Below are 14,105 nucleotides of genomic sequence, written 5' to 3' on the forward strand. Positions count from 1 at the left end.
TGCAAATAGCAAAGGGTTAAGTTTAGCTCAATGTTTTCAATATTCATGATTTTCTGATGTACAAATCAGATAGCAAAATAACGAGGGAGCATTACATTACATGATGAGTGTCTGAAGTTGGACATTGAGGAACCAATGCCCTCAAACACTCCTTTGTTTATTAGTCTGTATGTTTTCCATTTGAACAGGAATTTGCATGATGTTGTGGACCAGTCCACCCCTATACACTCTGTCTCAGTCTTACCTTGGGTATCTTGTACCCCCGGAAGGTGGTGTCCCCTGTGGTCTCGTGCAGCAGGTTCATGGGCACCACATTGCCCACTCTCTGGATCTCGTGCAGCACGGCGTCCATGTAGGGCATGCTCTTCCTGTCCTCGGCCTGCGGGGGGCGCTCCCTCCCAATCACACGCTCAATTTCCTCCTGGACTTTGTCTATTAACAGGGAGGATTTACAAACACACTGCAATTACTGATAGGAAGAGGTTTGAACACCCATGTGTCCAAGGTGCATTGATGCCAGTACTCCAGGTGACTCCCTGATAAAAGGGCCCTGGGTCTGTGGCAGCAAATTGCTAGGGCTGCTGCTTTACCCGAGGCTTTTGCCTTTGTGCTTGCTGGCGGATTTATTGAAGTTTCCTCTTCACACAGCCACGGGTCGGTTGTGAAAACCCCCTCTGGCTTCAGCAGGAGCCGTCTGTGCCCGTCTCTGAGGCTGCTGGAACCTTGGTCTCCAGTTTGGGGCTGGTCTACGTACTGGAGGTGGCCTCTTTGGAAGCAGGTGCACCAGATCCTTCATAGACTCCTGCACCCGATGAGAGCGCTGCAGCACCTCATCTACTGCAGAACCAAAAGTGTGTCCTGGAGTACTGGGAGCATCCAGCAATGGTGCCTTATCACCATCCGCTATGCGTGCCAAAGACAGCCAGAGCTGACATCTTGCAGCTAAGAAAGCAACCAGGTTCTATCCACTGCCTGACTGTTGAATTTTGATACACAGAGCAGGTTCTTATTCACCAGCCACAGTTCCTCGAGCTGCTGTGGTGTGTGTCTGTGACTCTAAGAGACTTCAAAAAGCTCTGGTAAGCCACCAAGATGCTATTATAATTACCCAACTGCACAGCAAAATCACCAGACGAGTAAACCTTTTTCAGCATACTCTCAGAAACCCTGTACTGCTTATTCGGGCAGGAAGCATCTTTATTTAAAAAGCACTATCTTTGCAGCTTGCCCCAATGATGCGATAGTGGCATCTACTAGTGGAAAATCAGCCATGCCAGTTTTTTTCTGCCTCATGCAGGCTGTACAGCATTCCCAAAGAACGTGGAGCAGCAGGTGCTGTCGCCTGGTGACCCCAGGATGAATGCACCTCAAAGAGGAAATCCGGCTGTACTGGAGGAGACACCTGAAAGGAAGCAGGATCATCCTCAAAAATTGAATGTTCCTGCTTGTCATCTACAGGCCATGGAAAATTCAAAACATCTGTGGCCCTCTTAAATCAGTGGCAAAAGCTCTGCTGATAATCACATGCGCTACTGGTGTTGCTCCATCTGAGTCACCCTCCTCAGAGGGGAACTCTTGATCGACTGCCTCCTCAGAAGCAGCGATAGACAGCAGATCCTCTTGCTGCCACTCTGCTTCTTCTCCTCCCTGTGCCTGTAATGGTGCAGAGGGAGCCTGTGTAGCAATGTGGTCGCGCAACTGCTCCGCTAACATGTTTCCCTGTTGGGAGACTGCCTCCCAGAGCTTATCCAGGTGCTCAGAGCTCTCCGATCTATGAGAGCGATGGCTCTTCCTCTTCTTAGGAGGAGGGGGGGGGGGGGGGGGGGGGGGGGGGGAGAAGATGAGGACCGGAGGACCGTGGAGCCTCTCTCTCTCTCTCTCAAAAAAGTGGGGGTATCCCCTCACTCACCCTGAATGTGCGGGTACTTCATCATGAACAGCAGCCCCCAGCGCAGGGTGGTAGAGGTGGTCTCAGTCCCTGCAGCAAACAGGTTCCCCACGGTGGCAGCCATGTTTTCCTCGTGGAAATACTTGTTGGAGTTTCTGGCCTCCTGTAAAGCAATGAAGGGCATCAGTGACAACTCCTTTCCAAGGTAACTTCAAGCATTCTGTGCTAAACTGTGCAGGTAAATCTACAGCAATGACATTGTAACAAAGCACCTTCACAAGACTACTGTTAAAAACAGGGAATAAAAAGTTAAATCCTACACACTAAAAAAAAGCCTTTCTTTACAAGCCTAAAATCTGTTGTTCCCTTCCAGTCCCTGATAGTGAGGCTCTGCTGTGCTGATATTACCTCTTCTCTCTGCCTGGAGATGAACGTGTCGATGAAGCTCCTCAGGTCACTGCTGTCCACAGTGTCTTTACGATCCCTATATATGTTTCTAAAGTACCCCTGTAGCATTATTCTGTTTGTATGAACCTTCTTGTGATCAGACAGGAAGATGCCCAAGAAAGGAAACATGTTATACAGCTGAAAGACAAGGAGGAAGAGGGGGTTGGACCAGCTGTATCTGTATCAGGACGATTGTATCAGTATATACAGGGGTTCATTTGTGCCGATCGCACTGGATTCAGTACCTTTTTGTCTGACAGGCAAGAATTACAGTTTTCAAATGAAGAACCGTATGTAAAAATTAAATATATACACATAACAAATGAAAGTGTACTGTAATGAATATTTCAGAATGCGACATCTATGGTAAGAATATAAAAAAATTGCACCTCAAAACATCAAAAAACCTGTCGTCACTCCGGAAGGTCTAGAAGGCGCGGGTTGCATGAATACAAGCGAGTTCACTTTCAATGGACGTGTAGGTGGGTTATTTTACTAAACTATCTGCATACAAGCAGCGATGTGCAAAACTGCATGTTCATACAACTCTATACAGAGACACACACAGGGACAAAAACTAGATTGATTCTCTTAATGGTATATTACCCACACAAGTAAACAAAACAAATACTTGCAGTTAGTGGCTTAGTTTTGTTATATTAATAAATCACTTGCATAAGTTTGGCACTTTTGAAAGAAAACATTAATTTGTAAATTATATATATACTATTAAATACTTACATATAGAATATAATAATAATATAATAATAATAATAATAATAATAATAATAATCAGCCCCCAGCCCCCCCCCCCCCCCCCCCCCCCCCCCCCCCTATGAGATCTGGTACCAAATGAACCCCCAAGTATAGAAGAGGGTTTTATAAACAATGAATAAGACACATGGTTTCTTCAGTTTTAATAAATAGATTTTACAAACAATATGGATTTAAAACAATTCTACACTGTGGTTCTGGGAGATTTCACTAATGTGACTCCAGTTTTATAAATCAGGAGGTCGAACCACTACTCTGTACCTGTGTCTTGGGGCTCACAATAAGACTGGCATTCTTGTTTAGAACGCTTTGCAGATCCAGGAACTGTGCGTCGCTGTAGTCGAAGCGGTCTCCGAACACGATGGAGCAGATGATGTTGGAGACAGCAGAGTTGATGATGATTTTGGGGTCAAAGGGTTTTCCTTAGAGTGGGGAAAACAAGAAAAGCCATTGTTAACTTCAAACGCTTAAGAATCATAAGAAACTATAAGAAAACAAAGGCAAGTAGAAAAACGCTTCTGCTAGCACCTTCTTCAGAAGAAAGTATTTTCATGGCACTACAAAAAAGCAGTAACACTAGCTGAAAAGTTAGTCTGCTTGACTTTCAATTTTACTTTAAAATATGATAAAGTCACAACAGAAGAGAGCAGAGCAGAATGTGAAACTTTCTAACCAACAGGCTTGGGAGGAAACACACAGCTGCAGAATCTGGGTCTGGTCTGTGTTTTGTGCCCTTGAGGGTCAACCCTTTGTTATCTCTGCTCTTGGTTTGGTCGTCACCTTTGTGGGACTGGAAGACCTCCACCAGTCTCTGGGACTCCTCGATGATCCGGTCCTCAATGGTCTTCTTCCCCATCCCAAAGTCCCGCAGAGTGGAGAGGGTGAATCGACGCATCACCTTCCAGGACTCCCCCTTACCGAAGATAATACCTGCAGGAAACAGAGTTCAAGTTACTTATAAAAATGTTACAGCAAACTTGAAATACGCAACTGTTCAAGAACTGAATAAAAAGATCTAATTAAGCAAATTATCAGTTCAAGGGTCTAGTTAAGTAATTTAAGTAATTGAGAGCTCAGTTGGAATGAAAACCAGCAGACACAGGGGGTCCCAGGACCAGGGTTGGGAAACACTGCTCTAGTTTACAAACCCAGATGGACTTGGAGGTTAGCCATGATTCTGAGAGCTCTGTTGAGCTTTGGTGTTTTAAAATAATACGTTTTAATAAATGGATGTGATGACTGAAAGAGAAAATGATACCAAGTGAATCTAAACAAGAAAAATCCAATAGTTAAGAGAACTGATGGAGTGTCAGCTAGAACAGAACAAGCTGAAAGAAACCGAGTCTTCAAATCTCAGAAATAGACCTTATTGACTTGAGTCAAATGGTGTCAAAAGTCTAATGCACCATTTCAATTGAAACGACTGAAGAAACCACTGCCTGGATGATTGGTGCTCTCCACAGAGGCTAAACTGAAAGCACCAATCAACACAAAGCTGTTTGTTTCTATTGTTTCAATTGGAATGGTAAATTAGCCCAATCAACGCCACTGACTGTCACCTGTGAACCAGCCATTCCTGCTGCAGTTCTAGATGAAGGGACTCTGGAGGAAAGTCTCTCTTACCATTCCCGCCTTTAGAGAAGTTTTCTGAAACTTGCGTCTGGCCTCTCTCTGAGAAGTCGTCTGCTTGGGTTACTAGAGCCTCCTTGACCGCCTCATAGCCTGTCAAAACCACGTACTTCTTGGGACCCATGTGGAAGGTGAACACATTGCCGTACGTCTCTGAGAGCTGGAGAGAGAACAGGAGGAGAGATGACTCTCAAAGCATTAGCAGGGAAGTTTGTCTACTTTTTAGCACCTCACATTTAAATGGCAAGTTCCACTCATGGCTAACATAGAAGACCTTTTGACGGCCTACCTGGACAGCACGCTACGCTCGGTTACCCTTCCCTAGCCGATTACTTCAGAGCTATGTGCAGTTTCGGGCACCTTGCTACAGATTTCAGGGTTCCAGTTTGTTCCCAGTCCCAGGAAGGAGCAGTGGCCCACACAGCCACTGTGACGGAGCATCTGTCAAGGCTAGGTCCCCTCAAAGCCAATTAACCCCAGTGCAGGAGTACGGTCTATTTGGGTCTCCGGCTGGATTCCCTTGCAATGCGAGCCTACCTGTAGGATGACTGTTTGTTTCAACCAGGTTCCACAGTGCAATTAGTGTTGTGCCAGAAACTACTGGGTCCGATGGCTGCTGCGTCCTCAGCCATTCAACTGGGGTTACTCCACGTGCCCCCTTCAAGCATGGCTCAATGCCTTTCGGCTACACCCAAAGCGCGACAAGCTGGCGGAGGCATCCAACTCCGGTTGGGGGGGCGGTCTGGACAGGAAGAGGGGTCTGTGGATCCTGGTCAGGCTGCTGGACGTCCCGCACATAAACTTGCTAGAGCCGAGAGCCGTCCACCTCACGCTCAATTTGCTCTCCATGCTCCGCAACAAACATGTCCTTGTCCGCCCGGTCATGTCAGTGCTTTCATACGTGAACTGCCAGGGAGGGCTTCGGTCCCCAGGGTTACACCACATAGCCTTTTGGCTGCTGATCTGGGCACAGAGCCCAATTCGATCTCTTCACCATGGTAGAGATGACCCATTGCCTCTTGTGGTTCTCCCTCTGCAGCTGCGGAGGTCCACTAGGCGTCGATGGGTCAGTGAGCTACGGGCACTGTCCGTGCACAGTTTCTGTATACACTTTTGGGACGATGGAATCTGCATCATTGCGCACAAACTCTGCTTTCCTCCCCAACGTGATTACAGCTTTTCACTTGAATCAGTCAGTGGAACTAGCTTTCCACCCCCCTCCCTTTCAGAAGAGTGGGACAAGAGACTAAATTCTCTCTTCCCAGTTCAGGCATTGAGATGCTATGTGAATGGAACGAGAGCGCTGCATCAGTCTGATCAGCTCTTCGTCTGTCATGGTGAACGGACCCGAGGTCAAGCCCTCTCTAAGCAGCTACTGTCCCATTGGATTGTGGACATGGTTTTGACTGCGTATACTAATGCCGGTCTTCCCCCACATGGGAGGTTGACCGTGTATTCAATGCAGGGTGCGGCCACGTCATGGTCCCTCTTCAGAGGTGCCACGTTGACCAATATATGTACTGCGGCTAGCTGGACTACCCTGCATACATTTACCAGGTTCTACCGACTTAATGTCGTAGATCCCTCTATGCCTTTAATAGGCACTAGGGTCCTTGAGGTTGCCCACTCACATCACAAAACACTAGATGGCAGTAGAAATGTCCCTCAGATGCTGTCCGCTCATTCTCCCTCACGATGGCTCTTGTATACTTTCCTAAAAGTATTGATTTGGCAGTCATCTTCTCTTTCTCTTGTGTTTGTTATTCTACTGTTGATGAGAGACATGATTTATTATGTATTGTGCATGCGGTTGATCGTGTGTTTGACATGACGGTGTATTGCTGTATTTAGATTAGGGCGCTTTCCTACTGAAGTTGCCATAGCTATACATGTGTGCGAGAGGGGAGGGATCTGGACTGGCCGTTGAGCACATGCGTGAGTTTGTAGGGAGTTGGAACACCCCATGTATTCCCACGCTGTCAGGCAATGTCTTGTTGACAGGTTATCAGCTGGGAAGACACTGGCGGACGCTCTGTCATTGCCTGGGGGGGTGGGACTATACAGGGGGAATTACTAAATAAAAAAGGCACAGTTTTGTATCCTCTCTGGCTCAAGCAGGAAGTATGGTGGAGTGTGACTTCAAGGCGGAATCCTGACACTAAAGTGAAACTGGAAACTTTGGAGCAGTGAGTCGAGGAGACCGTGCGGCAGCTCAAGCGTGAGATCTACAGACCTGGTGGTGCAAGCAAGCCACACACCGGTTATTTACTTTTTCACTGAGCGCACGAGAGGTTATAGAGCAGTGCCTGATTTTTGGGGCTTCCACCGCTAGAGGGAGCAATGAGTCGCGTTTAAAAACCTGCACACTTTATTTTGTAGTTTTTCCTTAAAGGGTTTTGTTTTCCTTTTGTTTTTGGTTGACACACCTGGTGTGTGTTTTATGAAGACGGGGCACAATACCATTGCTGGTAAAGTGCACCGAACTGTCACAGAAGCACCTGCCAACTGAGTGCGGCCTAATAAATCTGGGCGCCTGCGTTGCCGTTTCATCATTGATCTTTGTGTCTGCCTTGTGTTTTCCCACACCCTTTCACAATGTGGAACAAGGGTTTGTTATAGCCATGTCTTCTGTAATCTTCCAAGAGAAGGGAAATGCAATTTCAGGCTTTACCGAAAATAAGGACTAAATTATAGTGACAATGATAATAACGAGTAAACAATATAATATAACAATCAGGTCTGGTAAACAAGGACAGCATTCATGCAGGTTAAACAAGTACACATAAATGAGAAGCCTGTTTAAACATAAAATATCTGAACGTTTTCTGAATGTTGAATAAGAGTATTTGTATAAAACTCTTTCCAGGTGTAAATGTTTATTGAATAATGAATCCTGTTAGGAGAAGGAGGGGTTGGGGATTATAAAATGCCGTGTCTTTCTTTAGGAGGGTATTATTAAGTCAAGCATGACCTTGGCTGTGGAAATGGCAGTCATTGTATTTACAGCCTGCTAGTGTCAGATGTCGGTTTTAATTTATGTGAAGTATCCAGTGCATAGTGGGTAGGGGTAAGTTTGGCACAATCACCCCGTTACATGATCTATCCTCTTCTAAGAACGTCTGCACCATTTCAGTTTAGTGTGTGGGTGTGTGCGTGTGTTAAAGTCCCTAGATACAGAACAGCCTGTTCTGCTCCTGGGTGTGCTGGCAGTGTCATATTTCACTTTCTTGTTATTTTAATCCTTGGAGTTTTATTTATTTTAACTCTGGTATGTAATGAATAATACTTTTGCTTTCCAGCTAGTTCAGAATCAAAGAATATTTATCAATGCACTTTCTTGTTCATTTTGTGTTTTTGTCCCATACTTTTGTGTTTTGCAGGGACAGCCTATGCTTTCACTGTACTTCACTACACATGTCTACGTTTTTACCGTTGTAACAGTTATATAAAGGAATTGCTATATTACACACTCATATTTCAGATCAGGGCAGGATTTTCCTCCTCCTGCCTGCATGTTATTGTAGTGAGCCATGCATCTGTGGTTATGTACTGTATTCCCTGCTGTCGGTTTGTGTTTGCATGCTCCCTCGCCACTGTATTCTGCCACTGCTTGTTTACTTTTGTTTGTGTATTCCCGTACCATGTGACCTGCTGTTTGTCTGTTCTCATTGGTTTTTATCTGTGCATCCTCAAAGCGCCGTTCACAGGGGTTGATGCTGTGCTGGTTGCCATGGTTGCTCTATTCCTATGTGTGAATCCTGTGTTGCCAGCCAGAGAAATAAAGGAACCAGCGTCTCTGTCAATTGCAACAAATTTGCAGAGTTAGTACTAAGTTGTGTAGCAGCTAGCACGGTACTACCTCGGGATCATCCCCAGCTGTGTACTAACTTAATACCAACTGCAACGAAAAAGAAGCAGAACAAAAGTTAGGGACTCGCTGCTCCCCAGCTTTAACACGGTACTAAGGATTATGGCTTGTTGTTGTGCTACCAAACAGGAACTGAAGAGGGCGCAGGGCTCAAAATCTAAGCGATCGGTTTCAGCGAGCTAATTATATTTAAGAGTTACTTTTTATTTTTATATATATATTTTAAACTTTAACCTATTCAGTTATTACTCAGTTGTTATTATTTTCATTTTAAAGTTTTAAACTGATGAAAAGTGTGTTTGAAAGTATATTCAATTAAGTAATAGCCCAAGTAAGGCTGAATTAATCGTTTATTTCCCTTGCATTAAATTCACAAGCATCACCATTTTCCTAAAGCTCCACCAGAATGAATCACGCTGTGTTCATTTTGCTAGTGTTGTATTAGAAATTACTTAATTCACACGCAAAACAAATACATTCATTTATACAATTAAATTATTGAAGGAAAAAGGTGTAAATCGCCTATTTCACCAGGAGGGCCGCTACACAGTTGTACCTACCCTAACTGCACGGTAAATCGCCTATTTCACCAGGAGGGCCGCTACACAGTTGTACCTACCCTAACTGCACGGTCACACACCTGGCCAGCGCGTAGAGTGCACCAGGAGGACACGAGGGCCAAAGCAGACAGCAAAAACCATGGTAGAATAGATAGATAGATAGGGGAAAGCACATAGTTTGTTTACAAGGCCAGACTCACGAGGTGGACGGGCCTACGCAGCCGGCGAGATCTACTCGACAGCGATGATACAAAGAACGGCCTACCACGCAAGCGAGGAGGCCGCTGCAAGACAGAAAGGAAACAGGCTCTGTCTTTTCAAAGTCGTTGATTCCGGTAAAACAGTAAGCCAGCTTTCAGCCCAAATCCAAGGGAAATACAATCGATTCAATTCGGCTCGATTCTATCGATACGCTCAGCTCAACATAGAGGTCTTACCATACCGTCTTGAGAAGAAAAGAGAAATGGCTTCCTCTGGATGACAGTTTTATTCCCTCGATGGGTGGGACCGAGTGCATCATCCCAGGAAGGGGCCTATCAGCAGCTCTGGTATAGAGAGCACAGCAATACCTACCTAGTGGGCAAGCATATCCAATACACAATGTCATTGGTGGTCGTCTTCGAATTGAAAGGGAACTTTTTAATATGCAGTGCCCAGCAAGACAATCAAACACTCACATCTCCTGGTCCAGGAAGGGCTTCAGTGATCAGTTCATCCAGTGGATATCCTCTAAACAGCAACACTACAGTGAGAGCTACACTAGCTTGTGCCTGACTAACACCACACTCCCCCCACACTCTCCAAACTTCCTGTCTGGATCAGGATTCTGCAGCATCTCATTAGCCAAAACACCATGCATACAACCAAAACAGTAATGCATTTAATCATACAGCTCCTGCATTACAACTAAAATGTATAATTTGTCTTCCTAATTCCTAACTATATAGGCTCATATATTGTATTTATTGTAATGCTACTGTATCAGCACTGTGGAGTATAGAAACATTTGCTACTTCTACCTTAATTATTTACTTTCTGTATATTTTAAGCCAGTAGAAATAGCGCACTGTCGCTTTAAGTAGCGTCAAGTTAAGTCTCACTAGATGGAAGTTTTGGTCAGACCAAATTTGAGGATTATAGTTTAGGCGCCAGTCCTATGAATATCTTACTTCATGACGGCGTGTTTAAAGGTGGTTTAACTATTGTTTTGAATGAAGAAGCTGAAGATGTTGAAATGCAACAAGTAATATGCGATTCACTGATGTTCCAGAGAAAAGTACGAGTTACTGTATAAGGCAGAGAGGCAGGATTGCGCAAAGCAAACCGCAACAGTACACAGTGCTCTGTGCCTCTGGTATTATTTTGTTTGTCTTTACAGAAAAATACCAGTGTGCTCCCATGTGTAATGGTATTCTTTTAAATACATTTTATTCAAGTGTATTCAATTGATTTTGGTTCTATTGGTAATGTTTATCTCTGCTGTGGTTTGTAAGCGTTTATTTATTAAGTGCTGCATTTAATTGAGCTGGGGTAGGGGAAAAGACTTACATGTTTCATCACAGAGCGGCGTCGTCATTACAAATCTGAGAGCGGAGTTTATTCATGGGCGCGGTAATGCAAAGTAGAACGGGATTTAATGGCAGATGTTATGCGCACTAAGACAGCTGATTTCACTGCTGAGTAGCTGCACAAAACACTTCTTTAAATACAATACCAATCCCCCTCTAAACCCAGCACCAAACCAGTCAATGCATGTGCTTTTTGTTAGTCTGTATGTTCTGCATTTTTCATTGTTCATTTGCAGAAGGGAGGGAGAGTCAAGAATCGATTGTTTTTAACACAGTGCTGTAGTTAATTGCTAAGGGAACCAGATCAGATATCTAAAATACTTCTTCTAAAATATCTAAAATTAAGGCCAATAAAATAGACGTGTTTCTCTTTCTTCAGCCCTGATGTTAAATCTGTAAAAACATACCCACAATACCCACTTAAATCCTGATCTTAACGCCCTGCCTGGTCCACAGCGCCACTCACCTTACTCAGCGTTTTGTACGGCCGGTGCAGGTCCAGAATGTTCAGGTTCCCAATAACAGGTAGAGCCGGCGGGCCGGGGGGGAAGCTGTAATTAGACGACTTGGAGGATTTCCAGTAAAAGTATAAAAATATAAAACCAGTTAAAACTAAAGCCAGAGACACCGTGGAGGTGTGTGCTAGGAGCAGGCTAATCACAGACATGTTTGTCAGGAACACAGACACCTCGGCTCTCTGTTAATTAGCTCAGAGTTCAGAATAACGCTCCTGGGTTTGGGCAGTGTTTAAATAGAGCGGCACACACAGTGGGCGTGGCTTCAGAAGGACTTCATCAGGTTCTTGCTGAGCAAGGTAAAGGTTGTTGATTTTTTGGAATGGTTTGCAGAATGTTGTGTAAGCAGGTAAGATTTTTTGCTGTTGATGTTCTGCTTTACTTTTCAAAACCTTGTGACATGGAGCAGGATATTATTATATACCTAATTTATCTAGGAATAATGTGTTGGTAAATACCATATTCATAAAATGAAATGGTTAGAAGATAAAACACATTTTATTATGTTTAACCCTCCTATTAGGTTTCGGGTCTATTTGCTTAAATGCTATTTTTCTTTTCATTTTCTGTATAATATTTTATGAGTTTTCCTAAGTTGCGGTGGTGAAGTGATACACAGAAAACAGAACCTTTGACAATTTTTAAGAACAGGTCATATATACAAATAAGATGTTTTGGGTCACTGTGACCTGTGGCATTTATCTATGTAGATTTGTGTGCAGGAATACAACAAACGTCTTTAATTAGTTATTTTCTTACTATTATGTTTGCCGGCTCTGCTTCTCCTGGGGTTGCTGCCGGCTCTGCTTCTCCTGGGGTCGCTGCCGGCTCTGCTTCTCCTGGGGTACCTGCCGGCTCTGCTTCTCCTGGGGTTGCTGCCGGCTCTGCTTCTCCTGGGGTTGCTGCCGGCTCTGCTCCTCCTGGGGTTGCTGAGGGCTCTGCTTCTCCTGGGGTTGCTGCCGGCTCTGCTTCTCCTGGGGTTGCTGCCGGGTCGCTGCCGGCTCTGCTTCTCCTGGGGTCGCTGCCGGCTCTGCTTCTCCTGGGGTTGCTGCCGGCTCTGCTTCTCCTGGGGTTGCTGCCGGCTCTGCTTCTCCTGGGGTTGCTGCCGGCTCTGCTTCTCCTGGGGTTGCTGCCGGCTCTGCTTCTCCTGGGGTTGCTGCCGGCTCTGCTTCTCCTGGGGTTGCTGCCGGCTCTGCTTCTCCTGGGGTTGCTGCCGGCTCTGCTTCTCCTGGGGTTGCTGCCGGCTCTGCTTCTCCTGGGGTCGCTGCCGGCTCTGCTTCTCCTGGGGTTGCTGCCGGCTCTGCTTCTCCTGGGGTTGCTGAGGGCTCTGCTTCTCCTGGGGTTGCTGCCGGCTCTGCTTCTCCTGGGGTTGCTGCCGGCTCTGCTTCTCCTGGGGTTGCTGCGGGCTCTGCTTCTCCTGGGGTCGCTGCCGGCTCTGCTTTGCCTGGGGTTGCTGCCGGCTGTGCTACGCTTGGGGTCACTACTGACTCAGTGTGCCACAGCCCGAGTTGCCCGTTGTGGGCTAATGGAAGCCTCCGTCCCCCGTCCCCCCGGGGTATGGGGAAGACTTTTGGGGAGGTGACCATTGAGGCAATGTGTGTTGCGCACAAGGGGGGGGGGGGGGGGGGCATATATGTGGCAAAGTACCCATCCCTTGGTATTTATTTATGTATGTTTTCATTTATTATTTATTATTATTATTATTATTATTATTATTATTATTATTATTATTATTATTATATTGTATTTTTATGCAGGAGGGCAAAGCCGTCTGTCTTATTATTTTCTGTGTGAGGCCCGCGAAAAAGCTGGTCTTATAATGTGTAGTCAGTGGGCGTGGGGTTAAAACCCCTTTCCTTGAACCCTCGTGGGAACGTAGCTGGAGCCTTAAGGTAGCTATTGTATTAAATTAGGCAGTTAAGGCTCCAACCACAGAATATAAAAAGACGCACTCCAGGCTTATTGGGAGGAGAGTGTCAGAGGCGAGACGTGACCCTAAATGAATAGAGAAACAATTGCTATATCAAAAATACTAATTTGAAGGTGTCGGTGTTTGTGTTGTTTTGGCCAGATTGTCCTTTGCTTTGTTTTGTGTGTTCTTTTTGTTTACACTGTTTATTTTGTTAATTATTAAATACGAGCGCAGCAGCTCTGTTTTGCCGTGCGAACCTTGTTATTGTTTCATTTCCTGGTCCATGACGTCACCACCCCTGCGCACCACAAGCACTCTGCCACAAGGCCCTATACTATAGTTAGGAATGAGCAGCTTTGCTAATTCATATGTTTATTCAGCTGTTTTTGAATGCAAGTTATTAATGGGAGGAAGGTCTATGTACTAAAGCTACCTGTGTGAGAAAACAGAACATGGGTCCCCCTTATAAAAGATTACCACAGTAAATCCTGGCAGAGATGCAGCTGGTATATATTGTTGAATGCATTTTATTTGCATACCAAACTGTTGTTCGAGGGACAGCTCCTAACACAGAAGTGTGGGCAGCATATGGCAGGTGCTTCAAGCCACTGTGTTTAGATCATTAAACACTGACTCCAGTGAGTTTGTTCAGTTAGGTCAGTGCTTGTTCCTTTGCCCCAGTGCAGTGTGAATGTGACTGTCACATGCAGGTAGAGTTCACCTGTCACACAGAGCCCTGGCACTGCTCTCAGGAATGTTCCATCGAGACCTTCACTCACAGGGACCGCTGCTAGCTGCACTCATACCAACAGCAAAGAGAGGCTGTGTAATACCAGACCAAGCAGCTGCAACACTGGCAAGCGCAGTGAATGTGTGTGTGTGTGTGTGTGTGTGTGTGTGTCAGGGATAGGGAGGGGGCTGGGGAGCGCAGTGAATGTGTCTGT

At 45.4% G+C, this 14,105-nt stretch overlaps 1 protein-coding gene across 1 annotated transcript in view; it reads right to left on the reverse strand.

Moving 5' to 3' along the window:
• LOC121303282 overlaps window positions 1-11,576 on the reverse strand; it is a 31,272-nt gene extending 19,696 nt beyond the window's left edge. The window contains exons 1-7 of the mRNA XM_041233865.1: window positions 11,201-11,576; window positions 4,733-4,898; window positions 3,890-4,039; window positions 3,371-3,531; window positions 2,297-2,473; window positions 1,910-2,051; window positions 245-432 (exon numbers count right to left, since the gene is read on the reverse strand). Of these exons, the coding sequence (XP_041089799.1) occupies window positions 245-432; window positions 1,910-2,051; window positions 2,297-2,473; window positions 3,371-3,531; window positions 3,890-4,039; window positions 4,733-4,898; window positions 11,201-11,401 (1,185 nt within the window). The 5' untranslated portion in view covers window positions 11,402-11,576. The remainder of the gene's footprint in view (window positions 1-244; window positions 433-1,909; window positions 2,052-2,296; window positions 2,474-3,370; window positions 3,532-3,889; window positions 4,040-4,732; window positions 4,899-11,200) is intronic.
• Between the last annotated feature and the right edge of the window lie 2,529 nt (window positions 11,577-14,105).

Source organism: Polyodon spathula, chromosome 32 (assembly GCF_017654505.1).
Source record: "Polyodon spathula isolate WHYD16114869_AA chromosome 32, ASM1765450v1, whole genome shotgun sequence".
NCBI lineage: Eukaryota > Metazoa > Chordata > Actinopteri > Acipenseriformes > Polyodontidae > Polyodon > Polyodon spathula.